This window comes from Daldinia caldariorum, assembly GCF_022478825.1.
Source record: "Daldinia caldariorum strain CBS 122874 unplaced genomic scaffold F4812scaffold_2, whole genome shotgun sequence".
Taxonomy (NCBI): Eukaryota; Fungi; Ascomycota; class Sordariomycetes; order Xylariales; family Hypoxylaceae; genus Daldinia; species Daldinia caldariorum.
In genome coordinates this window covers 2,570,246-2,595,037 of record NW_025953038.1, presented here as the reverse complement: position 1 = coordinate 2,595,037, position 24,792 = coordinate 2,570,246, and the positions used below count along the sequence as shown (strand labels likewise).

Sequence of the window (24,792 nt, the reverse complement as noted above, 5' to 3'; positions counted from 1 at the left end):
GTAAAAATCCAATGTACGGACAAAGGCAGCAATGACGATGACCAATCAAGATCTGCTCCGTGATAATAAGAATTGGAATAATCATAATCATAATAATAATTCAGCATTCGGTGTCGGTTTCTATACGAACAGCAATTTGCGACTTTCCTAAACCAGACGTCAGCCTCTCTGTGTCCGCATTGGGATCTACATGGCCGCGTCCATGTCTTTAGCAAACCTTTTTGCTAGGTCTTCTTTTGCATATAAGTAAAGGAACCCGTTTACCTTTATGTTAGGTATTATTTATACTGTAAGAGGCGCCTTAGCTAAGAGGTATGAATCGATGGAATACGAGGACCTAGATGGACACCTAAGGTTGAGTACCTAAGGTAAGTTTATAAGGATATCAGCTCATGCTCTCATACATATTATCTCTTCCAAAACGCTTTCTTGAGGGTTATAGTCGAATAATTGTTTCCGCTAATATATTCATAAAGTCAGACGCTTTGCCTACCTACCTGTCTTACCTATCTACCTACCTAAGGTAAGGTACCTGGTATCCGACTCCCTCGCTATATAAGGGCGAAGCATTCATGTTGTAACAGAAGATACGTTATCCCGCATGGCTAGCCAAAACCCCATTGGGCGATATTCCGCGTATACTATTCCGTGTATACCTGCCTGAAGTACCTTGCCTGGGGTTCATTCGCCAATTCCGAAATTGAACCCCGGTTGGTGGCTAGTAACTGAAAACCCGTTCTTATAAAATTTGACTTGAAAGTCCAAATCGCCATCTTCCAAAGAATCGCGCCAGCCAAATTCCTTCAAGTCAAACCGCTCTCCGATACGTGATCTGAACTGTCGGTCATAGATATCAAACTCGACGAAATTATCATGCTGGTATGACCTGATAGACTGTATTAGAGGGTGGTATTTTCGTTGACAAAACCCAATGATATCACGGCGGTATGGTAAGACCTTTTCTATGTCGACCTTTACGTCAATAGGGTTTTCGTACTTGAGTTTGAAAGGAATTTCAAGTTGAAAGGTACGTATGTGCTTCGAATCCTCGAATTCATAGACCATTCGTTTGACAAGAGCGTTGAAAAAAGTGACGAGAAAGGCGTTGGAGCGTCCACTTTCACGCTGAAGATCGATGTGGCCGGAAGCTAGGAAAAGAGTATTACTACATGTAGGATGGAAAAAAATACGAAGGTTCAATTTCCATGCTCTTAACGACTCTCCATGGAGTCCATGCATTTGGTGCAGAGGAGCCGTTGCCAATTTCGACAGGATGCCGCCAAATTTCCATAAATAGGCCTCCCCATTATCGAGTACTATACCAACTCGTAATCCTTCTGTTGTAGCATACTTGACGGGACTAGGTAATTTCTTTCCCAGAGGAGCGTTCGCTACGTGATCCCATGCGACTCTATTCAATTGAGTTAATCAAAAGGACGATGGCTAACTCTGGATACCCTTACATAGAACGATGCACGGCACCGACCACGAGTCTATCCCCAAGGGCAAGAATATGGAAATGTGGGCGAATGGGAAGAACTCCTGGCAGCTTGAACATCTTCCGCGTCCGTTCCCATAAGTTGTCGACTACCACGACGTGTTGTTTAGCGTGCCATGCTATCATGCCATGAAAATACAAGGCAGTCGAGTACGAATGCTCATATATCTCGGGGCCATCGTCAGACAAGCCGAATTGTGCGTATACGGCGGACACATTATGATTACTGCCAAGATGCATAGGGTCCAGCTTGAAATATGATTCATGTTCCTAACAGAATAGCTTGGATAGAGAGGCCTGGAAATATCCCCAACGCGCTCGTACTCGCCTGTGAAGAGCATCTAAGTAAATTTTCGAATCATATTGATCGGGGGAAAGCGTTAAAGAAGGACAGAACCTGTCTGTAACAGTGTACAGCACGGCGGGAGATAGAAGCTTGCTGCGCCATTGTCTGGATACGGTGAGACAGAACACAAACTCGGGCAGTTCGAGCAGCAGTGCAATTTGCCTGACTAGTTCCAATGGAAGGTCGCCGATAGGATCTATATGGATCTTAGAAAGGATGATTTTCATATAGCGACATTCCTCTCTAGTCAGTGTGCCACTAGAGAAGAGTAGACGTAGCTTCGTGAATCGTTCCTGGGGAACATCTGCTGCTCCGAACGATAAGTGCGTGGAATCCATTGATAGATAGTGAGCTCGGGTTGGATAAAGTTTGCCTCATGGATGCCTAAACAAAAATCAATATAGCTAAAAACTGTCTTGGTCCTAATTCTGTCTGTTTTCGTTTACTGTTTCGAGACCCATCCGCGTGATGTATGGCGGCTGTGGATGATTTAAGAGTTCTTGATGTTTCTAGGAAACGAGCTGAGGATGCAGAACTTGCATGGCTCCCTACTTCGTAAATATACCTACCTTTTAAACATATTGTCAAAGAAGACGCGTTCTCTTTCTATTCCGATACTACCGTCCTTGAAGTATAAGTACCTTAGGTATGTATGCACTTAGGAAAGTATGGCTCCGTCATAAAATGCAGTCACTCTTTCACTCTTCTCATATGTTGTACTTGATGTTGTCAGGAGGTAACCAACAAGGAAGTGCGAACAACTTTTTGTTGTGGCAGATGTATGTTACATGTATGTACCCAACTCGTAGCCGCCACTTGTTGATAGTTGTGGCTGGATTTTTATGGCGTAAGCGTCGTTTCACCTAAGTACATGTAGAAGGAGCAAGCAATGTATTGTGCCTATGTACATGAATCGCGGGTGCCCACCCCTCCAATTTCCAAATACCTGTATGTATCCTTTGCATTGTAATTGCAATACAATACCTACTATAACCGCCCATAGGTAAGGTACATTCCTCACCTAGGGCGTTGGACCAAAAAAAGAAGAAAAAAAGCAGTAGAAACCTGTGACGGGCTACGGCATTCCTCACACTAATTTTGAGCTGACTGTCGACCACCTCCTACCTGTATCTACCCATATCTACCTAAACCACCTAAACCTGCTAAACTTAACATACCATAGTATCAGGGTGCATGTGGGCTTTGCAGGGTCCTAATTACATATGTAGTGGTTATTACGAAGTGGTTCTCTTTTTTATTTATTCATTCATTCATCTGCCACCTTCGATAGCCCTCTCTTTCACATTTTCCAATAAATTCCACTACAGCGAGGTAAGTCATACCACCACCACTACCACCACCAATAGTTCTTTTTTTTATTTTGTCATTTTTTATTTAACAATTGACTAACGATCTTTCTTCTGCTAGGCATCTTTCTGTTATTTCAATTCGCCTCTCTACCCTTCTTTGCGTTTTCTCCTTATAATCGAGTCGGTTGTCTTTTCTTCTTCTTTTTTTTGCTCTCTCTCATCCATCTTGTCTATACCTACATAACTTTTTAGTTGTATTGGAGATAGAGGGATAACGTAGAGGACCCCTCCTCCTCTTCCTCCTTCAGTCGCTATGGCTGGCCCCGCGTCTCCCAACGAAGGTCCTACGTTCGAACCACCCCAACTCCCTCCCGGATGGATAGCTCAGTGGGATGGTGCAAGCAAAAAATATTACTACGTTCAACTCTCGACAGGTGTTTCCCAATGGGAGACCCCAACGCAAGCTGCGCCGGGAAACACGCCTGCTCAAGTCAATGAGCACCCGTACGGAATACCTGGCCAACAAGAACTCATTACACACCCGGATGGCACACAAACTGTGAAACATCCAGACGGCCGTATGGAACCCGTATTGCCGACCGAGAATACTCGAGGATTCGATGGGCCGTCTGGCGACAGGGGACTCGGTGTGAGTGTGCATGTCCTAACGGATTTTGCATTCTAGGATTAAGATCGCTAATGCGACGTCTAATTACAGAGTTTTGCAGCCAACACGTTACTTAGTCAGTTCTCGGGAGGCCATGGAAAGCCGCAGAGCGGTAGTAGTCATGGATCAAGTGGCCTTGGAGGTCTTGCTGGCCAACTAATTGGCGGCCTCAGCGGGAGCCACGGTAGCAGCCACGGAAGTTCTTCTGGTGGACATAGCGGAGGTGTTCCTAGCCAGCTCGTTGGTCAACTTGCATCAAACCTATTTTCCTCCGGCAGCAAGCCTCAGAAACCGCAGGATTATCATGGAGGACAGTCGCACCAACCACAGTCCTCAGGCGGTCACTCAGGAGGGCACTCGGGTGGCCTTGCTGGCTCTGTGATGGGAGGTGTTGCAAATATATTCGGGGGAGCGCATCAACCAGTACGTCGTCATATTTTATTGCAAAGGCGAGACGACTTTAGACTCGGCTTGACTAATGCGTTGTATAGGGTCAGAACTATGGTTATTCGAATTCGGGCCATGCAGGCGGATACAATGGCCAGGCTCCTCCGACGTCTTATCAACCCCCGAGTGCATCAACGCCGGCGTATAGCGCTCCGTCTCATCAACAGAGCTCTCCTTCATATCACGCTCCTTCTGGTCAACATGGAACACCACAATATCCCCCTCCACCTGGCCAGCATGCCGCAACGTCATATCCTCCGCCTCCCGGCCAGGTGGTAGGACACCAAAATCCCTCTTACCATAGCCCGCCGCCTACTTCGCAGCATCAAAACCCATCTTATGGTGGTGGCCCACCTTCGGCCCATTCAAGTTATGGACATAGTCCAACCCCTCAAGCAAATATCTATTGTAAGTAGCTCTTCTTTGAATTTTGCTTTTGGCTTAATTAACGCGTTGACCAGCACAACAACCACAATACACGTCACCACCGCCACATCAACCCCCATACAGCAGCCACCAACAGTACCCCCCGCCTCCGTCCACATATGGTAATCGACCGTACAATGTGTCACCTCCATCTTCGGGCCCCCATGGGTACGCGGGACAACCCTCATATGCAAATGCTGGACCGCCAGTTCCTTCAGGGACACATCCCCATGCTCAGTCTGGATATCCAGGTACTTGGTAACAGGAAAGTTTTAAGTTGCCATTTGCATTGGCAAATTTTCAGGCATATTTATAATAGACCGTCGAGTTTATTCGACCTTTGGAAAATTTCCATATTCATTATGCTAAGAGAAATCCCACTTTGTCATTGGTCCATGGTGGTTTATAACATAAATTAAGTTACGGTCAAGACGAAGACGATGCTGCGATCATGCTCGCTTGGGGATGTAATTAGAGCACTACCGCGAACGCGTATTACGAGTTATGATAATTAGGATTAGGTGATGCTCTCGTTTGGATATAGAAGGCAAATAACAGAGGTTATGACTAAAGCCTCTACCCTTTACCGCTTCACTGAATTTTCTTCTCAGGAGTTGTTTCTGCTGCTAGGTTGCGAATCCGTATTGAGACATATCGTGCGATAAACCACGATGCGATGGCTACTACGATAATATAGCCCACGGTTGGCAACAGTGAATGAGGAAGTAAACCCAAGACGAAGGGATCGAGGATGATGTCCACATGAACCGGCGGGACATTTCTCATCAGCGTGTTGTTCATTGTGTAGTAATCTGCTGCTGCTAGAATCTGGAGGAACAGGACAGACGTCTCTTTCTCAGATCTTAGCTCCTGGGTATCTCCCATGGACCTAGATTGAGATTCAGAACTATCAGCCGACTTGCGGGACTGTGAATACTCTAACAATTCGGATAATAGTTCTGGTGCATCTAGGAGGGCTTGGGATTCATAGGTAGCGACTTTGAACTCGGTAGGTTGCTAAGAACTAGTAAGCTTCTCCTGGCCGAAATACGCTGGATCATTACATGGGGTGTTTTTATTTATTTATTTTAATACTCACAGTTGCAGCCCAGCAGACTCTCACTTCGTACCGCTCCCCCTCAGTCAGGTTATCTAGAATGAGCCAAGTAGCTTTGCCATGCGGCGACGAGGCAGTGGGAAATTGGGCCTCGACATGGGTTCGTATCGCCCCATTAGTAGGTGTGAGGGCATCGACGTGTAAGTCGGCCAGGGTGGGATGTGAAAAGGGGATAGTAGCTTTGGGTGGTCCTAAGAAGATTGCCTTTTCGGTATTGGCATATACAGCCGTAATGAATGGATATAATAATATGATGAGAAGATTTATTGACATTATGATAAAAAAAAGTTATTATGAACTATTACCTAAGGTATGAACTCAATAAAAGGAGTACTAGCAGTAGTAGCAGTAGCAATAGCAGTTTGTGAATTTGCTTAGTTCAGTTGTGCAGTAGTACGGGTTCAGTTGTATTTGGTATGAAATTTAAATTAGGCCAACCGTTAATGAAGATCCGATTTTGGTTGATTTGGTATTTGGTTGATTATATTGGGCAATTGCCAAATGCGTGACTACCTAACCGCTAAGCTCTGTTTGTCAAGGTTTGTCATCTGCGAACACTGGCCCGTGGGGACCTGTGTAATACATAGTACATAGCTCCTACGTAGCTGTAATAGCCGACCCCTTGTCTCCTTTTTGGGTAACGACGTGGTCTGTGTGCCTTCCCGAAGACCCCGAGTTCTAATCCGACCAATCTAGGCAGCCTCGTAAGAAAAAAATAAAATAAAAAAAAACTGAGCTAGGCCGTGGCTGGCTACTTTGGCCATGTCAACATTGGAACCATTAGCCCATTAGCCCCATTGGAGCATTGGAACACTTAATTGCTCCCAACCAGGGGTGAATTTTTAATCCGCCCCCCACTTGAACTTTTAGTTACTTAGGTAAAAAACGACCCGTCCAAAGCATCAACAAGAACTCCTTTTGACTCGATCTCAAACTCTCTCCTAACAATCCCATCCCACTCAACTATCCTGCAAAGGGGCTGCTTTTTCAAAACCTGCCCGCTCTCGATTTTTTGTTCTCTCGTTTCCCTTTAATACAGATTTTGCATTGTATCTGCCTTCAAGATGCGTGAGATCATTAGCATCAACGGTATGTTTTCATATTTTCCCCCTCGATACCACCCACGCGTTTTCCTTCACCGCATGATCCATGTTCCCCTTTATTGAAGCATCATTTTTGAACTTGGGATTTTGTAAAAGCGTTTATACTGACTGCTTATTCTGTATATAGTCGGCCAGGCGGGTTGCCAGATTGCCAACTCTTGCTGGGAGGTAAGTCTATTGTCTGCGCGGGACCTCGATGTCGCATACGAAATTCAGACCTCGATAGCCCCCTGTCGCGAAATTGACTCGAGATGGAAACAAAAACTAACTTGCTTTTTTAGCTCTACTGCCTTGAGCACGGCATTCAGGTATGTTGATACGAAATCTAGTACACCAGCTTCTAACTAACATCTATCGTGTAGCCCGATGGATACCTGACCGAAGAGCGCAAGAAGGCGGACCCTGACCAGGGATTCAGCACCTTCTTCTCCGAAACCGGTATGTTTAATGTTCTCTTGATGATAAGAATTGTTCTAACTAGTTGAACTCTGCTCTATAGGTCAGGGAAAGTATGTTCCTCGTACCATCTACTGCGATCTCGAGCCCAACGTCGTCGATGAGGTCCGAACTGGTACCTACCGCAGCCTTTTCCACCCCGAGCAGATGATCACCGGCAAGGAGGATGCGTCCAACAACTACGCTCGTGGTCACTACACTGTGGGCAAGGAGCTCATTGACCAGGTTTTGGACAGAGTGCGACGTGTTGCCGACAGCTGTGCTGGTCTCCAAGGTTTCTTGGTCTTCCACTCCTTCGGTGGTGGTACTGGCTCTGGTTTCGGTGCCTTGTTGATGGAGCGTCTGTCCGTCGACTATGGTAAGAAGAGCAAGCTTGAGTTCTGTGTCTACCCTGCTCCTCAAACTGCTACTTCGGTCGTTGAGCCCTACAACTCTATCCTTACCACACACACCACGCTTGAGCATTCCGACTGCTCCTTTATGGTCGACAACGAAGCTATCTACGATATCTGCCGCCGGAATCTTGGTCTGGAGCGTCCCAACTTCGAAAACCTGAACCGCTTGATCGCCCAAGGTATGAAATAACCCATCTATTTTCTGTATTGCTAGCAGCTAACGCGATTTAGTTGTGTCTTCCATCACGGCTTCTCTTCGATTCGATGGCTCTCTCAACGTCGATCTTAACGAGTTCCAGACCAATCTGGTCCCGTACCCTCGTATCCACTTCCCTCTAGTTGCTTACTCGCCAGTCATCTCAGCTGCCAAGGCCGCCCACGAGGCCAACTCCGTTCAAGAGATGACAATGTCGTGCTTTGAGCCGTACAACCAGATGGTCAAGTGCGACCCCCGCCATGGCAAATACATGGCTACCTGCCTTCTGTACCGAGGTGATGTCGTCCCTAGGGACGCTCACGCCGCCGTGGCTACGCTTAAGACCAAGCGTACCATCCAATTCGTCGACTGGTGCCCAACTGGATTCAAGATTGGTATCTGCTTCCAGCCTCCTCAGTTTGTTCCCGACGGTGATTTGGCCAAGGTTAACCGTGCCGTCTGCATGCTTTCGAACACAACGGCTATCGCTGAGGCTTGGTCAGCTTTGTCGACCAAGTTTGACCTTATGTACTCCAAGCGCGCTTTCGTTCACTGGTATGTTGGTGAGGGTATGGAGGAAGGCGAGTTCTCCGAGGCCCGTGAGGATTTGGCAGCTCTAGAGCGCGACTACGAGGAGGTGGCCACCGACTCCCTAGACGCCGAGGGAGATGCTGAGGCTGAGTACTAGATTTGAGGTTACTCAGGCTACGTGTCACGACCAAAGGGCATCTAATATTCTACTCCCCCCCTCCGTCCTGTCTGACCGAGGCCTGCCGCAATAGCACCCTATTATACTGAAAGCCTATGAAGAGTGCCAGTTATACTTGTGTGGCGGAGAAACGTGGTCCTGTCCGTAGGAGTAGCAGTGGAGAGACAGCAGGGAGGCTTTTAATTCGATTGTGAGCCTGGTAGCAAGATTAGTATACACTTTGTACATCCGTCCTACAACTTTTAATAGCAAAAGTTCACTCGGGTATTCCCCCAAGTGCCTTCGATACCAAAACCAGGAAAAGACGTGATTGATTTTATCTATCATTTTATGCAGCTTCGTTTTCGTGTCTCTTGGTATATTATAGGTACCTATGCAGTGTGACATGCCCCGGGCCAACAAATAAGAAGACGGCCTACTAACAATGCCACTCTACATGATGGCCACCTTTCACGCTATCCGCGGTTGAAGCACCTCGTTAGCCAATTGTGACTCCTCTCCCGTATGCAGCTTGCAGCTCGCAGTGACATGCATCTCTAACGGTCCCCTAAAAACAACGGGATCCATAGTGCTCTCTTGTACGTCTTTACGTCTGGTTACAGGATGAATGGCCGCCTTCAGATGTACTGTACCCGGCAGCTAAGATGGAGAAGGGAATTGGAAAGGGGGAGATTCATGTCTTGTCCTTGCCCACTACCTATGTAAAGAGCTATATTTAATCCCTTTTATTTGTACATTCGGTTGGTTTCTTTCAAGAAATAAAATTAATACCTACCTCATAGTTAGGTATGTTCTCATTTTATAAAATATCAGTGCTTTTAAATTAAATCATACCTTTACCGCGTTAATTAGACAGTATGGAACCGCGGGAAAGACACTAATAAATGTCTAATGCTCTGCAATGTATATGTACGTTGGGTTATGTAATGCGAGAGATATACATATGTGTACCCGGGACCCCGGAGCTTTGAAGACTCAAGAGTCAAGAGAACTAAACTAAAAGTGGCCCCCCCTCCCCCCCGCCTACGTTAGGTACCTAGGTACAATACAATACCTAGTCCCTTAGGTAGGAGAGGTAGGGGCTGTAGGGGCTGTCAAGGTTACCCTGTACAATACCTCAGAGAAGTAAGACTAGTAAGGTTGACAACTTCCAGCCTCCTTAGGAAAAAGCGTAGTTGGAGACGGTACCTAAACCACAAAACATTTCCCAACTTCATCACTTACTTAGGTACCTACCTTACCCTTCCTTTTGCCAAACAAGGTCATATCTCCGACCGCTTCTTATTGCTGAAGCTGTATACTACATGCTTCTTTTTTTTCTATTCGAAAGCGATTTTATTTCAACTCTAACGCATCCTTAATTGACTTTTCCTGTGCGCCCGAATCATTGTTCGACATCTTCAAACGCCGAGCTCTTCCACAAATCGAAGCCTGAGTGAGGCCTCGGCTGCGCAATAATGTCTGCCGATCCCAGCGTTGATGCCGGTAAGTCGCGGGAACTCCTATTCTGTCTACATGCTGGCGTGCATTTATGTATTATTGATGGCATTTCCCTACGTATCTCTATAAGTGACGCTGTGGAACTAATGTTATATCGTCCCAACCAACAGCCGCGCCGGCGCTTAACCTGACCCCCGAAGAAAAGCGAGTATACGGTCAACTCTTCCGACAAGCAGACACCGATAATGTCGGCGTTGTGACGGGCGAAGTAGCTGTGAAATTCTTCGAAAAGACAAGGTTGGACTCGCGCATTCTTGGTGAGGTAAGTTTCACTACCCTTCTATCATCTCCCTTAGTGTAAGAGCATGCTAATTTATTTTTCAACACTGGCAGATCTGGCAAATAGCAGATAAGGAGAATCGTGGCTTTTTAACACCTGCCGGCTTTGGATTCGTCTTGCGACTCATCGGTCATGCTCAAGCCGGACGAGAACCGACACCTGAACTCGCTCTTCAGCAAGGCCCCTTACCGCGGTTCGAAGGAATTAACATCAATGCCAATGTCCCCCCAGCTCAACCACCTATACAGGCACAGGGGACAGGTAATACCCCTATACGGATACCACCTCTGACGCCTGAGAAGGTTGCCCAATATGCTGGACTATTCGAGAGACAAAATTTGCAGAATGGTGGCATACTACCTGGTGATCAGGCAAAGAATATATTCGAGAAGTCAGGCCTGCCCAACGAAGTTCTAGGACGCATCTGGCAGCTTGCCGATACGGAGCAAAGGGGAGCACTTGTACTGACCGAATTTGTAATTGCCATGCATCTTCTCACTTCTATGAAGACTGGTGCTCTAAGAGGTCTCCCGAATATTTTACCTGCCGCGCTCTACGAAGCTGCTACGAGACGCGGCTCGGCATCGGGACGGAGCCCAACAACCGCAATCCCGCCTGTACCCGCTATACCACGACAACTGAGCGGACAGGCGCACTTACGGACGACAAGCCCTCTAGGAAGACCACCTCTAGGTCCTCAGCCTACAGGCGTAGCCCCGCAAACGACTGGAAGTGATTGGTTGATCACGCCTGCTGACAAGGCAAGATTCGATCAGTTTTACGCCGATCTAGATAAGACGAACAAGGGATACATCACTGGCGAGGAAGCTGTGCCGTTTCTGAGTCAATCTAGCTTGGCCGAGGATGCGTTGGCCCAGATTTGGGATCTTGCAGACATCAATTCGGAAGGTCGGTTGACACGAGATACGTTTGCGGTTGCTATGCACCTCATCCGTCAACAGCGAAGCAGGCGAGATATGCCACTGCCTACGACCCTTCCTCCGAACCTCATCCCCCCTTCTATGCGAAACCAGCCGCCTCGTCCTCCAATCGGCCCGTCCCCGTTCGATGCCCCAGGTTCACCGACGCAGCTACCGCCTCGACCCCAGCAGATACCTCAACCTATACCTCAGCCGATAGCTCAGCCGAAATCTGCCATTGATGATCTATTTGGTCTTGATGCCTCGCCTAGCCCCGCTCCACCCCAAGTTCCTGTTTCGACAGGAGGCTCAGCAACGAGGGATCCATTCGCTAGCGGACCACCAGCTTCGCCGCTCCGGGCTTCCCCTACTGGTAATACATTCAGGCCCTTTGTTCCGTCCTCTTCCTTCGGCAAAACTTTGACTTCTCACGATACCGGTGGTTCGACCGGTTCGGCTGCAAGGGCACCTGCTCCTCCTGTCTCCGCTATGGACGATCTCCTTGGAGACAACGATCCGGAAATCAGCAAGAAGCTCACAAACGAGACGGCAGAGCTAGCCAACCTATCCAACCAAGTTGGTTCCTTGTCAAAGCAGATGCAACAGGTACAAGGACAACGTAGCTCGACGCAAAACGAGATCAGCCAGGCAAGCGAGCAGAAGAAGAACTTTGAACAACGCCTGTCTCAACTACGCGCATTATACGAGAAGGAAGCCCAAGACGTCCGTACTCTAGAAGAACAACTTCGAAAGGTACGCGAAGAGACCAAAAAGCTTACGAACGAGTTGATTGTAATCGACGGCACCTACAAGGACTTGCAGACCCAGCACCAGCAAGTCGCTCAAGCTCTTCAGGCTGATCAGCAAGAAAATGCGGCTCTTAAGCAGCGGATCAGCTCTGTCAATACCGAAATTGCGCAATTAAAACCGCAACTAGAAAAGTTGAGATTAGAAGCTCGACAGCAAAAGGGAATGGTTGCTATTAACAAGAAGCAGCTTTCCACGGTCGAGGGCGACCGGGACAAGCTGAAGAGCGAAATGGAGGATCTTACAAAGAGCAATGAAGAGCTGTCCCGTCAGATTAATAGCAGCTCGCCGGTGGCAACCTCTACTCAGGTTGCTAGTCCAGCTCCGTCGACTGCCAGTGCTAATAATCCGTTCTTCAGGCGGACCGGGAGTACAGACATAATGGGCACATTTACTTCGCCTCCTGTTAAGCCGTACGGCGAAAAGTCCTTCAACGACATCTTTGGTGATTTCGGGTCCGAGAGCACTTCATCACCTCCGATAACTTCGTTTAAGCACCAGGATACCGGTGGCTCTACAGCTAGCATAGGATCTTTTGCTACACCGACCAGTTCCACGCCCACCGTGAGTCCCCATTCCACCCCCGCACCCGAGCCCCCCGTCTCAACTGAGTTGTAGCAGCCCAACGCGAGTCTCGCACCGTTCGGTGAGACGTCCGAGACTCTATCACCTTCGCGACAAGTTTCTCCCCCTGTTAGCAGGTCTGGTGACAGCGTCGCAACTCCCTCTGCCTCGACTTCTACTCCTGCTCCGTTGGAGCCCGCGTCTACTGGTCAGAGTTTCGCCTCGGCATCGGATACCAACCAAAGATGGTCCCCTACACAAACCGAAGAGAAATTCAAGGGCCCTAACGAAGGGTCTATTCCCGGCTCGTTTCCTGACGAGACCCCCACAGCTCCTGCTCCCACCACGCCTTATGCTAGCAACAGGGACAGTGACCTATTTGTGAACATGAAAAATTCTGGTGATGCAAAGGTAGATTTCGATTCCGCTTTTGCAAGCATGGCCAGCACCTCGGGCAAGCCTCAGGACAAGTCTACCAAAGATAGTTACAAGGCATTCTCGACATTTAGCTCAGAATTCCCTCCTATTTCCGAGCTTGAGAGAGACGATGAATCGGACTCTGCCAGCGAGGGAAACCGATTTGACGATGATTTCGCGCCCGCATCTCCCCCCGACAAAAAGACCGAAGCCAAGGAGCCCCAAGCCCCGGCTTCTCCCGCAGCTTCAAAATCAAGCACTGCCGTAACCGACGGCCCGGCCGCAGAGACGGCATCTCACGCCTCCCACCCTTCTAAGTATGACTTCTAATCTCTCGTGTATTAACTCTTGAAGTCTTTCGCGATGGCGCTAATACCAGACAAAGTGAATTACCAAATTTCCCTGAGCCGCCGAGAGCCTCTCCCTCATTCTCTTCCCCGTCGGGGGCTGGAGAATCATTCACCCCTACTCCAACTACAGTAATAAATGCAACAGCCACCGCACCTAAGAACGCCTTCGATGACCCAGATGATGACTTCGCCGATCTCGAAGACGCCAAAGAGGGTTCAGCAGATGACGAGTTTGCTAACCTATCTAGATCGAATCTCGATGATTTCAACCCTGTATTTGACAGCAGCCCGCCGCCAAGCCAGCCGAAGAGCGAATCGACTAACGTTTCAAACGCATTTGGTATTGACAGCAGCTATGATTTCGGCACGGTCTCATCTACATCGGCTGCTACTGCTGGTGCCGGTCCAACTAACAATACAAACGCCCCTTCTTTCCCCGGTCAAGTTCCCGCAGCGCCAAACAACCAAGATTGGGAGGCACTTTTCTCTGGCTTCGACTCGCCAAGCGACGTACCTACCAAGAACAACGAAGAAAACAAGAGCCCTGTTCAAAGTCAGAGCTCGGGCAGACCCAGTACTGCAGGAAGAGCATTGAGTGACGAAGGAAAGCACGATGATCCCATCGTCAAGAACCTCACTGGCATGGGTTACTCGAGAACGGAGGCTGTGAACGCTCTAGAGAAGTACGATTATAATTTGGAACGGGTAAGCTGATTTTTCGCCAACGTTTTACGTGGAATCGGGGGACACTAATTCAATCCTTAGGCTGCGAATCACCTCGCTAACCAGTCCTAAAACCTAGGTCTAGCATACCAAATCCCCATCTTGAGACAGAAGATTAATGATTATTTGTTTTGATTCGTGAGATACCTCATTTGTATAGGCGCCGAGCATGTAGGACCTTTGGAAGTTTGCGCAAACGAACTGGAAGCTGAATTGCGAAGCTCAATAAGGAAGAGCCAACAAGGCCTTGCAAGTTTGACCCAAAAAAAAGGCCAATGATTAATGTATAGTTCTGTATGTAATTCTTTGTCGTAAAATCCCTAAATGTTGCCTCTACAAACCAGATATAATTTCTTATCGACAATTTACTTTTAACCCCTTAAAGATATAAGTAACATATCGCATAGCATCTGTGATGTGATCTTTGTGACTTTTTCCTAGAGACATACGTACCTAGTTACATACCTTGGTAGGTATCTACTAGTTAATCTATCAAAAACGAATCCATCCAAAACAAAACTTTTTCCCTTTCAGCGAACATTGTCGTTGTAATAATAAGCAGGCGGAGCTTCGGGTAAACGAGTCGTCGGCGGCGGCGTTACCAGTACCCGCTGCTCGTCTCCTTCTTTACTAACCAACCCCCTTTCCTCGTCGTCGTCTCCGACTTTCTCGTAGGAGCTGCCCCCGCCTCCCAACATATTCCTCCGCCCGGCCTTTTTGGCCTTTTTGGCGGCCTTTTTGTCCGCCTTCCTGGCCCGCGTCTTCCCGATCGCCCACACGAATACCTGGATCCCCGTCATGTATAGCAGGGCTCGCCCCGCCGCGCGGCCGAAGAGCCTCGCTTTGGACGGGCGGGAGGGCGGGCGGCTGTCGTTGTCATCGTCATCGTCGTTGTTGTCTTGGTTGAGGCGTTCTGTGGGTTTGGGGGGTGCGGTTAGCTTCGGTTGGAAGGGTGGTGATGGGGATGGGGATGGGGTGGTTTTATGGTCTTGGTGTATTGTATGGATGGATGTATCTAGGTAGGTATTATATATATAATGTGTGTGTGTGTCGTAAGGGGAGTGGAAGGGTGAAAGTGAGGGTATAGTAGGGGAAACCCGAGATGAGATGAGATGAGATGATTCCAAATTTACCTTTTCGAAACAAGTGCCAGGTGAGGAGGACGAAGGCGACCACCCACACGATGCCCAAGACTATAACGAAGTATGCCCACGCCGGGAGAGAACCTCTGCCGGCGGGGTGGTGGTGCACTATGTATCGGGTTCCCCCGCCGCTGGCAGCTCTGCTGTCGCTGCTTCCCTTGGAATCACGAATGCCGATGATGATGTCCATAGACCCGTGTTTATCTTGATTCAGGGGGGAATGGGGGGTGAGGTATGTATGAGTGTGAATTGAAGTTAAGCGTAGTAAGTATCTAACCTGGTGTTTGTGGTTGTGTCTTGGGTTGATATAAAAAAAATTGTAGGATTCTGCTCCAATTAAGTAGATGCCTCGATGGTTATCTTGTAGTAGAGGTTTGTGGTTAAGATACGTAGTCCTAAGCTAGCAGGAGCAAAATAAAAAAAGAGCCTAAGATATAGGTATGAAATGGGGGGAAAGGAAGAATAAGAAGAACGGCGGTGCTGGTGATGGTGGTAGTGGAGGTGGTGGTGGTGGTGATGTGGCGAACGGGCCGGGGGGTGTTTTTTTCGGGCGGAAGGGACAGGCTATTGAACCATGACGGGCGGCGCCGATTGAACCAAAAAATGAGGCTTTGCGGGTCCGTATGCATTAATCAGACTTCGGACTTTTGCCAGAAAGCGTGGAGGGATCACTAAGCTCTGCTGCTCGTTGTAAGTTCCGATGGGTTTTACTGCGCCTCAAAAGACAGCACAGCACAGCACAGCACGCCCGCCGCTTCCTGCTTCTTGGCGCGGAGGATTCACCACCCAGCTTAAGTGGTGATAGGATGGCGTGGGAATCGGAAACCTCGTCGTGTCGAGAACAAGGATGGATTCCCACGGGCCGGGTTCGGAACGGGGTTATGATATAGGCACTATATCATATGTCTATGTGAACGCATGGCGCGATATCGAATAGAGGTAACTATCATATGTTCAAAGCCAGTTAGGTAGTTAATGTTAACCCGGAAACAGGTATATGAAGTATTATTACCCGCCTATTTTTATCTTCTAAACGCCATATCAGTGTAAAATCGACCGAGGTCATTTCCCTTGAAATACCCTAACCTAGTAAATGCCCAAGTTCACGGGTATAATACTTTAATAATACCCGCACTATTTCCGTCCCTAAGTGGCCGAGTTGTGTAATTGACGATGCTTCTTCAGCATTAGAAACATCAGATGCGCATTATCATCTAGTTGGTCGTACCAATCATTTCCATCACCGTAGAAGTATATATCCCGCGCAACTCGCATTAACTTTTCTGTAATCTCAGTCTGAGGCCGATTATCTAAAATCAGCGCCAGATTAGATGTCCCGCCCTCTCCCCTGCAGCTAGCTGCCGCGATGACTACATCTTCCGTGACAGGAACGTGCCGTTCACACTCGAGGAGAGCCTTCAAGCTGCCTCCATAAGATCGGGCAGCAGCAGCGACAACGTCTTCTGTAATTTGGCAATGCTTGTCCCAGTCAAGCAAGAACTTAAACATCTCCTCCGTGTAGTCCTTGTTTTGTGCCGCAACTTGGAGAATGTCTCCGATGTCGAGGTCGTCTTGATATTCTAAGAAGATCTTAGTTATCCATCTGTCTTTATTGTCGATTTCTGCTGATAGCTTTAACATATCCTTCGTAACGCCGATGCCAGCTCTATCTAGCAGTTTATTGAAGTTGGAACTACGAACGCTTGGTTCTGTCTCATAGCCCCACGAACTCCTATTCCTAATCACGGCCATGAGGACAGCTTCGGTGACCGGACAGTTTTCATCACAGTCCAGTAGGAATGTCAACCTCTCTCCACTATGATATCCCATAGCTGCTAGCCTAAGGAATTCTGTTGTGATAGTGAGCCTCTTTCGGAATGTACCTTCGTGGTGACTGATCCATAAGTCTACAAACTCCCAGTTTTTTGCTGGTAAAAGCTACTTCAAGCGCAGATTCGGATATTTCGATGCTTGGGTCGTGCTCTAAGAGAAGTTCGAAAGTCCTTGCGACATCCTCCTTCGTATTATTGGCCAAAGCTTCTACGATGCTAGGTCCGATCAATGCATCTTTCTTGTAATCCAGCAATATCTTGATTAGCTGTTCACTCAATCTTCGGTTTCCAGCCGCGGCTGCTAAGATTGTATCGTCAACTAGTATATCCTGTTTGTTCAACATCAATTCTATAAGTTCGTTTCCAATACTTTCATTGGCAGCTGCAGCCGCTACGACTGGCGGTGTGATTTGGATCCGATCTACGCGTTCTGTAAAGATCTTAGTTACCCATCGAGACCTTCGTGCCACAGCCACTAAAAATTCTTCACTGAAAAGAATTCCGTGGTGGCAGTCCAACAGCTCTTCAATAAATGCGACGACATTCTTGTAGGAGAGAAGGACATATAAAATAAGAGTCTCCGAGGGGATAATTTCTAATCGGCGCCTAAGAAGCCTAAGAAGTTCGATAGGATATTGTGTTCCCCCAAAACTCTGACCTACTGTAGAGCGCAGCACCGTCTCTGTGTTAGTGACGCTAATATCCCACCCGGCCTCAAGCAGATCCTCAAACATCTTCAGGCCATTTTCATGATTTGATGCGATAGCACAGATGATTTCTTCTGTAAGGTTTACGGCTTCTTTACCATGCTCCACCAGAAACTTCATGACCTTGTGTCCATCAGATTTAAGATTTCGAGCCGCGCGGAGGAGGAGGCTCTGGAGTGTAGCAGTATCTCCCTTGAAATGCCAATTAATTGACATTAACTCTTCATCGTGAACTGAAGCGTGCTTAACGAGCTCCTTAATTTCGGGTGGTTGGTCTTCCTCAGCGAACAAATACTTCAGCATCTCCACGGAATGCCATATCGCCCCATGGTAAGCCTGTAGACTCACTGGAACTCTGCCAAAGTGATGCTTCAACGCTTTCAGGGCATCAATCCCAAACATTTCGTTTTTTATGGCGCATGCCGTCATGTCCGATGTGATGTCCATACTATCGTACTTCTGCAGGATGAGTTTTACGACTCGTATAGAACTATGAGCCAAGGCTACTCTGACTAGTCCGGTGGTTACTTCCACTGGTTCCGGCTCGTCTAGCAAATCTCTTACCACTTCATAAGAATCGTGTTCGCAGGCAGCTTTAAGGCCCCTCCTTCTTAGAATTTGTTGTGTATTTAAATCATTAGTCGCTTGCGCCAGAGCAAGCTCAAGAATTTCGTGAAGGTTGTAAATGCAAGCGTCGATGAAGGCGTGACGCTGATAGTAACCGTGATAATACATCTTCATCTTACTATATATCTTATCGGGCTGCCTGAAAAAGGAGCCAAGTAAGTCGCGAAATCCTTTGCGTGTCCTGTTGACAGGCCCGGCTCGGGAACAATGAGAAAGGGCGAAATAATTGATGTAGGATTTCATAAAGGAAACCTTTGTTTGACTATAATATGTCGACCATAGGCAAATTTCTGCAATGAAGCCATGGCATGTTTGAGGATCGAATTCGGTACCGCAATACTCCGAATTCATGAGATACTCTTTGACGGAATGATGAGAAAACCTCACACGTCTGAAAGAGTGATCCAATGAGATCAAGTTGCTACATAGCTGGATGATCTTTTCGGAGTCGAGAGCTTCGCGCCGTTTGTTAGATGATTCGTGCTCGTGGGAAAGGAGTACCGCCTCGACCAGTTCCTTTGGAGTTAGAGGTCTTATAGAGCATAAAACCCACTTGAGGGCGTATGTTATAATGTTGCGGGCATCTTTTCGACGCTTATTAAGTATGCGATCATATGCTTCATTCAATTTCGCCATCGAGTCTTTGGAGTATCCAGTCATCGAAAGCCCATTTTCGAGATTCTTCAGCTCATCCTCTACATCTCCTTCCACTTCGAAAGGATAATTTGGGTCAAAGAAGATTTCGAATTGGAGTTCGACCCAGCGGAACCTAGGTGAGGTATTAGCAGAGGGCTTTATAACCGCACTGGAATAGAGAACTGACACTCCCTGTGCATGTTGAATCAATGCATTTCTTAACCTGTCTTTGAACCCCTTTTCAACCCATCCAGGGATTCTATTACGACGCGCATCAACCTCCGTATTGATATACTGCTCCAAGTCCCTACAGGCCGTATTTTCCCCGATTGTTAAGCATTGGGGGTTTGTAAAAACGTCCTCGATTTCCACATGTAGACGACTTGACAAGAATAGCTTGACTTTATTTGAGGAGCTTTCTTGGACCTTTTTAAGTGTGTCCAGTACACTATCCAGTGCAGGGCATTCATCCAACGCATCAATAACGATGATGACTTCCGAATAAGCTGAACACAATTCCGATAATAACTTGGGACTTTTATAATCATCTAGTCTCATTTGTTTGGCTTCACCTCTGGAATAGTATTTGTTCGAGATTAGAGCCTGAACTGGACCATCCTCGCTCAAAATTGCGAGTTGAAGAACAAGCGAACGGAGCATCGAATCCAAAATGTGGTCTGTGGTACAGTAGACGTAGACGATCTTTCGTGGTTGCCGTAGGTACTTTCCCTTGGAGAACAGCTCGATAATCTCGGAGCTACCAAGTTTATGAGCAGTGCCTCTTTAAAGACATGGGAAGGTAATTCGGGGGGGAAGAGGAGGGTAGTAGGTACCAACCTTACGGATGTTTTGCCTGTGCCAACTGCATGCCAAGTATTAACACACTGATACATTGAACCTTCGGTTGTATTCTCACTCACCACCACCGCGTAGCCAAAATATTGGTCGAGTATAATCTTCAACATCGCTCCAGGTCTTAAATTCTGGCGATTCGATGAGCCACTCGCCTATATCACCATAGGCACGGACTTTGCCTCTCGCTCGTTCGTGATCCATTTGATGCTTGTAAATTTGAGCATGGTCCTTTGACCCCATGATCCATTCGGCAATTGGCTCTAGAAATATCTTTATTCAGCCATGATATGTCATCGAGAGTTTGGGGACATTGTTTAACTTACTAGACTCTTGCTGCAGACAGGATTGGACATCTCGTATAGCTGAGGAGATTTTTACGTAAAGTTGATCAGTTTTTGCCTTGCATTTATTCAAACCAGAATGATCCGTCTCAACTGATATATGCTGTCCAATATCAAGAGTAGCTGATTGAGGCCCTACGATCTGAACATGAAGTTAATGACACGACTTAGATAGAAAAGTAAATAGGTACATACCACACCAAGCGATACACCGCAATAAAACGTGGGTAGAGTTTCATAAAATGAGTACACTGGTAGTAGTTTTTGACCAGGCCTGGGCGTTATAGCTGCAGAGAAATCACTCTTTAAGTTTAACAATGCGGGACTGCCGTAACTCAACAGTTTCAACAACATAGCATTAGACCCAGAGAGTTTGGTATGTCGGGCAATGATTTTGCCAAACGAAGAAACAAGGGAACCTTGGTGAGGAGTTCCCAAAAAGAGAATGCCAGCGGTATTACGATTAACGTCTTCGAAGCACAACTCGGAGTGCGCGAAGCAAATAGCCTTCCGAAATGTTAGCGGAATATTGAAAAATCAGACTACCTAGACCAAGGCACTTACGTGTTTTACGATGATCCCACCGAAGCTGTGGCCGATGAAGAGAATAGGGGGGTTTTTCTGTAGGAAGTGAGTTAGATATACAGGATATCTTGGGTAGATAAGGAGTAAGATTGACCTTCGTATTCTTCCTGAACTCTGATAGTGCTCTCAGAAACGTCAGAGCCTTCTGCGACGCTGTCGACAGCGAGGCGTCCATGAACCAATCGGCATTATAAGCATAGGAGAGGATTCTGACGTTCTTAAAGTCTTTCTTCAAGAAGTCATCGTGCCCTTGTGACTCTCCGGCGGCAGAGCTAGAAAGGGGTCCTTTGCCCTTCCAGCTATAATATGGATGCGCTCCCAGGCCGTGAACAGCTACTATACTAAACCTCACTGTTAGGTACCTATATATGCTAGGGTACTAATTATCTGCTATATTAGGGCACTTACTCCAGGTGCACTTCGTCGTAATCAGCATAGACATTAATCCTGTCCATGTTTTCCCGCGGCTCACGGCGTGATGTAACATAACGGAAGAGATATCCATATGCTCCTATGGCGCACGCGATAAGGAGAACTGTTGGCAATAAAAGGGGGTATAAAGAGGTGAACAAGTCCGGCCACATCATATTGACAAGACTCTCAGGAGTGCTAGTACGGAGGTAAGTGTGTAAGGTATGCGTGAGAAGGATATTGAGCCTGACATGGACGGGGGGAACTGGGCACATATTATTCCTGAAAGGCCAGCCGGCTTTCGGTCCCAAATAGACCATGAGCGTTTCATTGTGGCGTTTCTAGATAAGCCAATCAGAGATATACATGTATCGCATATTCATATCTGACATACCTATCATTCTCATGCAAGTTCATCCATCTCGCCTATTGGTCCTTGGGGAAGAGGGTGGCGGTGGTACTGCTTTAGTAACTGCTACGGAGGCCTAACCATCTCTTTTGCATAGTGGTGATAGCTGCAATATCAAATCTGTTACCCACGTCGCCAGTGCTTCGGTCGGCCATATAGAAAACAGGCCCGGGATTCGAAGTTACCCCAAAAGAGGCTACAATGTAAGCGCTGGAAAGATTGGGTGTGGTGCGTGTGCAATACTGCGAGATAACATCAGAGCTGAATCCAAGTAACTCCTCAATGTAGTCGCAGCAAGTAACTGATTGAATGTCAAGTCTGGACTCATTGGTCGCAATGGCATTCTTAGAGATAACGATACCAGCTATTACGTTACTCTTGAGGTAGCCAACCTCGAATCACGGTACCCAGCTCCAATGCTATTAACGTCGACGGTCGGGCGTCACGCCTCTGAGCCCACTCCACCTGTCCGCAAGCCGGCCGCTCATTGCAGCCCAACCTGATGCTGCTGCATAGTGACCTAAGTCCTCAAATATCATAATCTTTTATTAGACGTGAGCGGCTTGCGCGGAACTTCGTTAATAGGTACCTCGTGAGGTGGCATTGGCGTGGCTGGAGCCTCATATCCCGGCGGCGAATCTTGGCCAGCAAGTTCGCTGGTCGGCAGAGCACTCCAGGTATCAGGCTTGCGTCGTATTTTGCCTATGATGGATAAAATTATAATAACGATACCGATTTTCCATCCCGTTGAGAGTGTTCCAGTCTCCAAGCGAATCCCGCGCCGGTCACATAGAGAGCCATAAGAGCCTATGTAGTCCCTAACACATGCTATAACATACGAAGCGCCTTGCTCAGCCGCAGCGCAACTACTGCGGCGCAAACTCTTAAGATGTAATTAACATCATCTATGGTTTCGTCCCTAAAGCACGGATAGCCATAAGCCGCTTTTCGGTAATAACCCCGCTTGTCGTTTGCTACGGAAAAGAAGCCTTGAGACCCTATGGCCATACGCTCTGACTCTTGGATGCAATACAGCACAGCATGGCAGGCCAGGTACCTAAATACCTAGGTAAGCAAAGAGGTTATCAGAGCCCTTTGTAAAGTTGAAGTCTTTCAGGGATTCCCATCTTATAAGAGTGAAACAAGTGAATTTTTGGGTATCGCAATCACTCGTTACTTTTCGTGTCATTAGAATATATCGCTTTCTTAAAGATCCCACTTACGTACCTATCATCTGTACACAATGTTCAAGCGTCGCACGACTTACCTATCCCGCACTGGACATGCATGTGGCCGACCAGATATGCAGGCTGTTTGTGTTTACCTCCCCCAAATGCCGTGTATGTAAATCTAGGTACCCTAGGTAGGTATCTGCGATACTGGAACCCAGCAGCCTCGTTCCCTGAACATCTCCTATTCCGCATGTACACACCTAACGCAAAATAGCTTCACAGCCAAACCTCCTCAGATACCTATCTATCGTAACTATCATACTTCCTTTCATTTAACTACCTAGTGCTATTTGTCAGGCAGTTTTCGCCGTCTACCCCCCAATACACAATGAGCGGTTCCAGCTCGTTTACAGACGGCGCGACAACCACCCGGGACAGCTTCAGCAACCCGGCCAACCGCGTGACGCTGCAAGTCGGCGAGCGCCGGTTCACCACGCTGCGCGACACGCTCATTGCCGAGAGCACGTACTTCGCGGCGCGGCTGTCGGCTCAGTGGGGCGACGCGGACGCTGACGCGGACGCGGACGGGTCATACTTCGTGGACGCGGACCCGGCGCTGTTCGAGCACGTGCTAGCCTACCTGCGGAGCGCGGCGCTGCCGATGTTCTTCGACAGCGCGAGCCTGACCTTCGACCAGGCGCGGTACGCGGCGCTGCTGGGCGCGGCGCGGTACTTCGGGGTGCGCAGGCTGGCGGAGTGGATCGAGGGGAGGAAGTACGTGGACGCGGTGGCGGTCACGAGGACGGTGGTCGTCGACGACGACGTCAGCAGCGCGTCCATGCACGCCCACATGAGCGGGGCGCCGGCGGGCAGCAAGGTAGACCTCGCGGCCACGTGGGGCACGAAGAAGGTGTATGTCTGCCCTCACGACATCGCTTCTCACCACGGAAACTCCTTGGTATGCGGCTGTGGATGGGCGAAGAGGAGGGAGGAAGGTGATGAGTTCAAAGATGAATTAGTCTTAAGGGCCGTTGTTACTATTACCACGGCAACAATCAATCCTGACCGTTGTCTTGGCCGCGGGATGGCTTGGGGGAGGATGGCTTGGGGGAGGATGGATTAGGGCAAGATGGATGGGGTTATATGGTATATGTTGTGTCGTATGGAATTCTATTGTTAACGCTGCATATGAGGTCGTTATGATTTAGGGAGCTATGAATTATGAATATTCCGACAACGTCCAAATATCATATGCTTCCAGCTCTATTCCCTCCCTTTCTCTTAGGCGTGGCGAAGAGAAATAAGGTACGTACTGTACAATACGACAGTATCATGGCCCGTGCATATGTAGCGCCCTTATATTGATTTGATGCTTGATGCTTTGATGCTTCACTTAGCCTCATGAAATTCCCAAGAAGTTCAAGAAACCGGCCGCTCAATATATAATCGTTTCAATTCCCCCTTTATCTGCGATTGATATATCACTAAATTTCCTATACGTTCGTTCGTTGGCCGAGTTAAGATGACCAGGTCGGAAGAAGCGGAGGCTTTCTTCCACGTCGTGTACACCGCCGTACAGCAAATCCCCTACGGAAAGGTCACAACTTACGGACACATTGCGAAACTAATTGGAACTCGTATGTCGTGCCATTCAATTTTATGTTTATTGATAATATAATAACCAGAATTATAGCTGAACGACCGCGTCAGGTCGGTATCTGTCTCAAGCATCTTCCACAGGACACAGAGTCACATTTCAACCACGACAACGTTCCATGGCAGAGGGTTATCAATGCCAAGGGCATGATTTCACCCAGGTACATAATCTCATTGCCGGAACGCCG

At 47.8% G+C, this 24,792-nt stretch overlaps 9 protein-coding genes across 9 annotated transcripts; 5 read left to right on the top strand and 4 right to left on the bottom strand.

Moving 5' to 3' along the window:
- Positions 1 to 681: 681 nt before the first annotated feature.
- On the bottom strand, positions 682 to 2,182 carry F4812DRAFT_455866 (uncharacterized protein; the record flags this gene model as incomplete). Its single annotated transcript, XM_047936895.1, has 3 exons — positions 682 to 1,411; positions 1,464 to 1,747; positions 1,823 to 2,182. 3 exons carry the CDS (start codon positions 2,180 to 2,182, stop codon positions 682 to 684), a joined length of 1,374 nt encoding a protein of 457 aa, XP_047794073.1.
- Positions 2,183 to 2,641: 459 nt separating this feature from the next.
- On the top strand, positions 2,642 to 3,429 carry F4812DRAFT_415326 (uncharacterized protein). Its single transcript, XM_047932971.1, has 2 exons — positions 2,642 to 3,176; positions 3,273 to 3,429. The coding sequence occupies exons 1-2, from the start codon at positions 3,039 to 3,041 to the stop codon at positions 3,396 to 3,398; spliced, it is 264 nt and encodes an 87-aa protein (XP_047794072.1). The 5' UTR covers positions 2,642 to 3,038; the 3' UTR covers positions 3,399 to 3,429.
- Positions 3,430 to 3,467: 38 nt separating this feature from the next.
- F4812DRAFT_455865 (uncharacterized protein) lies at positions 3,468 to 4,956 on the top strand (the record flags this gene model as incomplete). Its single annotated transcript, XM_047936894.1, has 4 exons — positions 3,468 to 3,803; positions 3,873 to 4,244; positions 4,313 to 4,676; positions 4,730 to 4,956. 4 exons carry the CDS (start codon positions 3,468 to 3,470, stop codon positions 4,954 to 4,956), a joined length of 1,299 nt encoding a protein of 432 aa, XP_047794071.1.
- A 29-nt stretch (positions 4,957 to 4,985) lies between these two features.
- F4812DRAFT_467717 (uncharacterized protein) lies at positions 4,986 to 6,084 on the bottom strand (the record flags this gene model as incomplete). Its single annotated transcript, XM_047938694.1, has 2 exons — positions 4,986 to 5,711; positions 5,794 to 6,084. 2 exons carry the CDS (start codon positions 6,082 to 6,084, stop codon positions 5,286 to 5,288), a joined length of 717 nt encoding a protein of 238 aa, XP_047794070.1. The 3' UTR covers positions 4,986 to 5,285.
- Positions 6,085 to 6,534: 450 nt separating this feature from the next.
- F4812DRAFT_415317 (tubulin alpha-B chain) lies at positions 6,535 to 8,996 on the top strand. Its single transcript, XM_047932970.1, has 6 exons — positions 6,535 to 6,900; positions 7,042 to 7,082; positions 7,196 to 7,222; positions 7,277 to 7,352; positions 7,414 to 7,944; positions 7,997 to 8,996. The coding sequence occupies exons 1-6, from the start codon at positions 6,876 to 6,878 to the stop codon at positions 8,647 to 8,649; spliced, it is 1,353 nt and encodes a 450-aa protein (XP_047794069.1). The 5' UTR covers positions 6,535 to 6,875; the 3' UTR covers positions 8,650 to 8,996.
- Positions 8,997 to 9,797: 801 nt separating this feature from the next.
- Positions 9,798 to 14,615, top strand: F4812DRAFT_415311 (uncharacterized protein). The gene is made up of 6 exons (XM_047932969.1): positions 9,798 to 10,155; positions 10,281 to 10,432; positions 10,504 to 12,741; positions 12,796 to 13,475; positions 13,544 to 14,213; positions 14,274 to 14,615. Exons 1-6 carry the CDS (start codon positions 10,128 to 10,130, stop codon positions 14,301 to 14,303), a joined length of 3,798 nt encoding a protein of 1,265 aa, XP_047794068.1. The 5' UTR covers positions 9,798 to 10,127; the 3' UTR covers positions 14,304 to 14,615.
- Positions 14,616 to 14,632: 17 nt separating this feature from the next.
- F4812DRAFT_190935 (uncharacterized protein) lies at positions 14,633 to 15,665 on the bottom strand. The gene is made up of 2 exons (XM_047930130.1): positions 15,365 to 15,665; positions 14,633 to 15,144 (listed from the first exon to the last, which is right to left on the bottom strand). Exons 1-2 carry the CDS (start codon positions 15,561 to 15,563, stop codon positions 14,762 to 14,764), a joined length of 582 nt encoding a protein of 193 aa, XP_047794067.1. The 5' UTR covers positions 15,564 to 15,665; the 3' UTR covers positions 14,633 to 14,761.
- Positions 15,666 to 19,961: 4,296 nt separating this feature from the next.
- On the bottom strand, positions 19,962 to 22,172 carry F4812DRAFT_190892 (uncharacterized protein). The gene is made up of 7 exons (XM_047930129.1): positions 21,762 to 22,172; positions 21,365 to 21,708; positions 21,051 to 21,297; positions 20,936 to 20,992; positions 20,567 to 20,878; positions 20,354 to 20,513; positions 19,962 to 20,290 (listed from the first exon to the last, which is right to left on the bottom strand). The coding sequence occupies exons 2-7, from the start codon at positions 21,685 to 21,687 to the stop codon at positions 20,088 to 20,090; spliced, it is 1,302 nt and encodes a 433-aa protein (XP_047794066.1). The 5' UTR covers positions 21,688 to 21,708; positions 21,762 to 22,172; the 3' UTR covers positions 19,962 to 20,087.
- A 641-nt stretch (positions 22,173 to 22,813) lies between these two features.
- On the top strand, positions 22,814 to 24,253 carry F4812DRAFT_415306 (uncharacterized protein). The gene is made up of 2 exons (XM_047932968.1): positions 22,814 to 22,952; positions 23,004 to 24,253. The coding sequence occupies exon 2, from the start codon at positions 23,337 to 23,339 to the stop codon at positions 24,069 to 24,071; it is 735 nt and encodes a 244-aa protein (XP_047794065.1). The 5' UTR covers positions 22,814 to 22,952; positions 23,004 to 23,336; the 3' UTR covers positions 24,072 to 24,253.
- Positions 24,254 to 24,792: the final 539 nt, after the last annotated feature.

Excerpts from the sequence above, each read along its gene's own strand:
- F4812DRAFT_415311 (XM_047932969.1), top strand. The coding sequence starts at position 10,128 with ATGTCTGCCGATCCCAGCGTTGATGCCG. Across the intron at positions 13,476-13,543 it reads CACGCCTCCCACCCTTCTAA|TGAATTACCAAATTTCCCTG; the intron begins GTATGACTTCTA and ends TACCAGACAAAG. Across the intron at positions 14,214-14,273 it reads ACGATTATAATTTGGAACGG|GCTGCGAATCACCTCGCTAA; the intron begins GTAAGCTGATTT and ends TTCAATCCTTAG.
- F4812DRAFT_190935 (XM_047930130.1), bottom strand. The coding sequence starts at position 15,563 with ATGGACATCATCATCGGCATTCGTGATTCCAAGGGAAGCAGCGACAGC. Across the intron at positions 15,145-15,364 it reads CTGGCACTTGTTTCGAAAAG|AACGCCTCAACCAAGACAAC; the intron begins GTAAATTTGGAA and ends CCAAACCCACAG.
- F4812DRAFT_415326 (XM_047932971.1), top strand. The coding sequence starts at position 3,039 with ATGTGGGCTTTGCAGGGTCCTAATTACATATGTAGTGGTTATTACGAA. Across the intron at positions 3,177-3,272 it reads ATAAATTCCACTACAGCGAG|GCATCTTTCTGTTATTTCAA; the intron begins GTAAGTCATACC and ends TTCTTCTGCTAG.
- F4812DRAFT_190892 (XM_047930129.1), bottom strand. The coding sequence starts at position 21,687 with ATGGTCTATTTGGGACCGAAAGCCGGCTGGCCTTTCAGGAATAATATG. Across the intron at positions 20,879-20,935 it reads GTGGGATCATCGTAAAACAC|GCTATTTGCTTCGCGCACTC; the intron begins GTAAGTGCCTTG and ends ACATTTCGGAAG. Across the intron at positions 20,291-20,353 it reads CTGTCTGCAGCAAGAGTCTA|AGCCAATTGCCGAATGGATC; the intron begins GTAAGTTAAACA and ends AGATATTTCTAG.
- F4812DRAFT_415317 (XM_047932970.1), top strand. The coding sequence starts at position 6,876 with ATGCGTGAGATCATTAGCATCAACG. Across the intron at positions 7,083-7,195 it reads TTGCCAACTCTTGCTGGGAG|CTCTACTGCCTTGAGCACGG; the intron begins GTAAGTCTATTG and ends TTGCTTTTTTAG. Across the intron at positions 7,223-7,276 it reads GCCTTGAGCACGGCATTCAG|CCCGATGGATACCTGACCGA; the intron begins GTATGTTGATAC and ends TCTATCGTGTAG.
- F4812DRAFT_415306 (XM_047932968.1), top strand. The coding sequence starts at position 23,337 with ATGAGCGGTTCCAGCTCGTTTACAGACGGCGCGACAACCACCCGGGAC.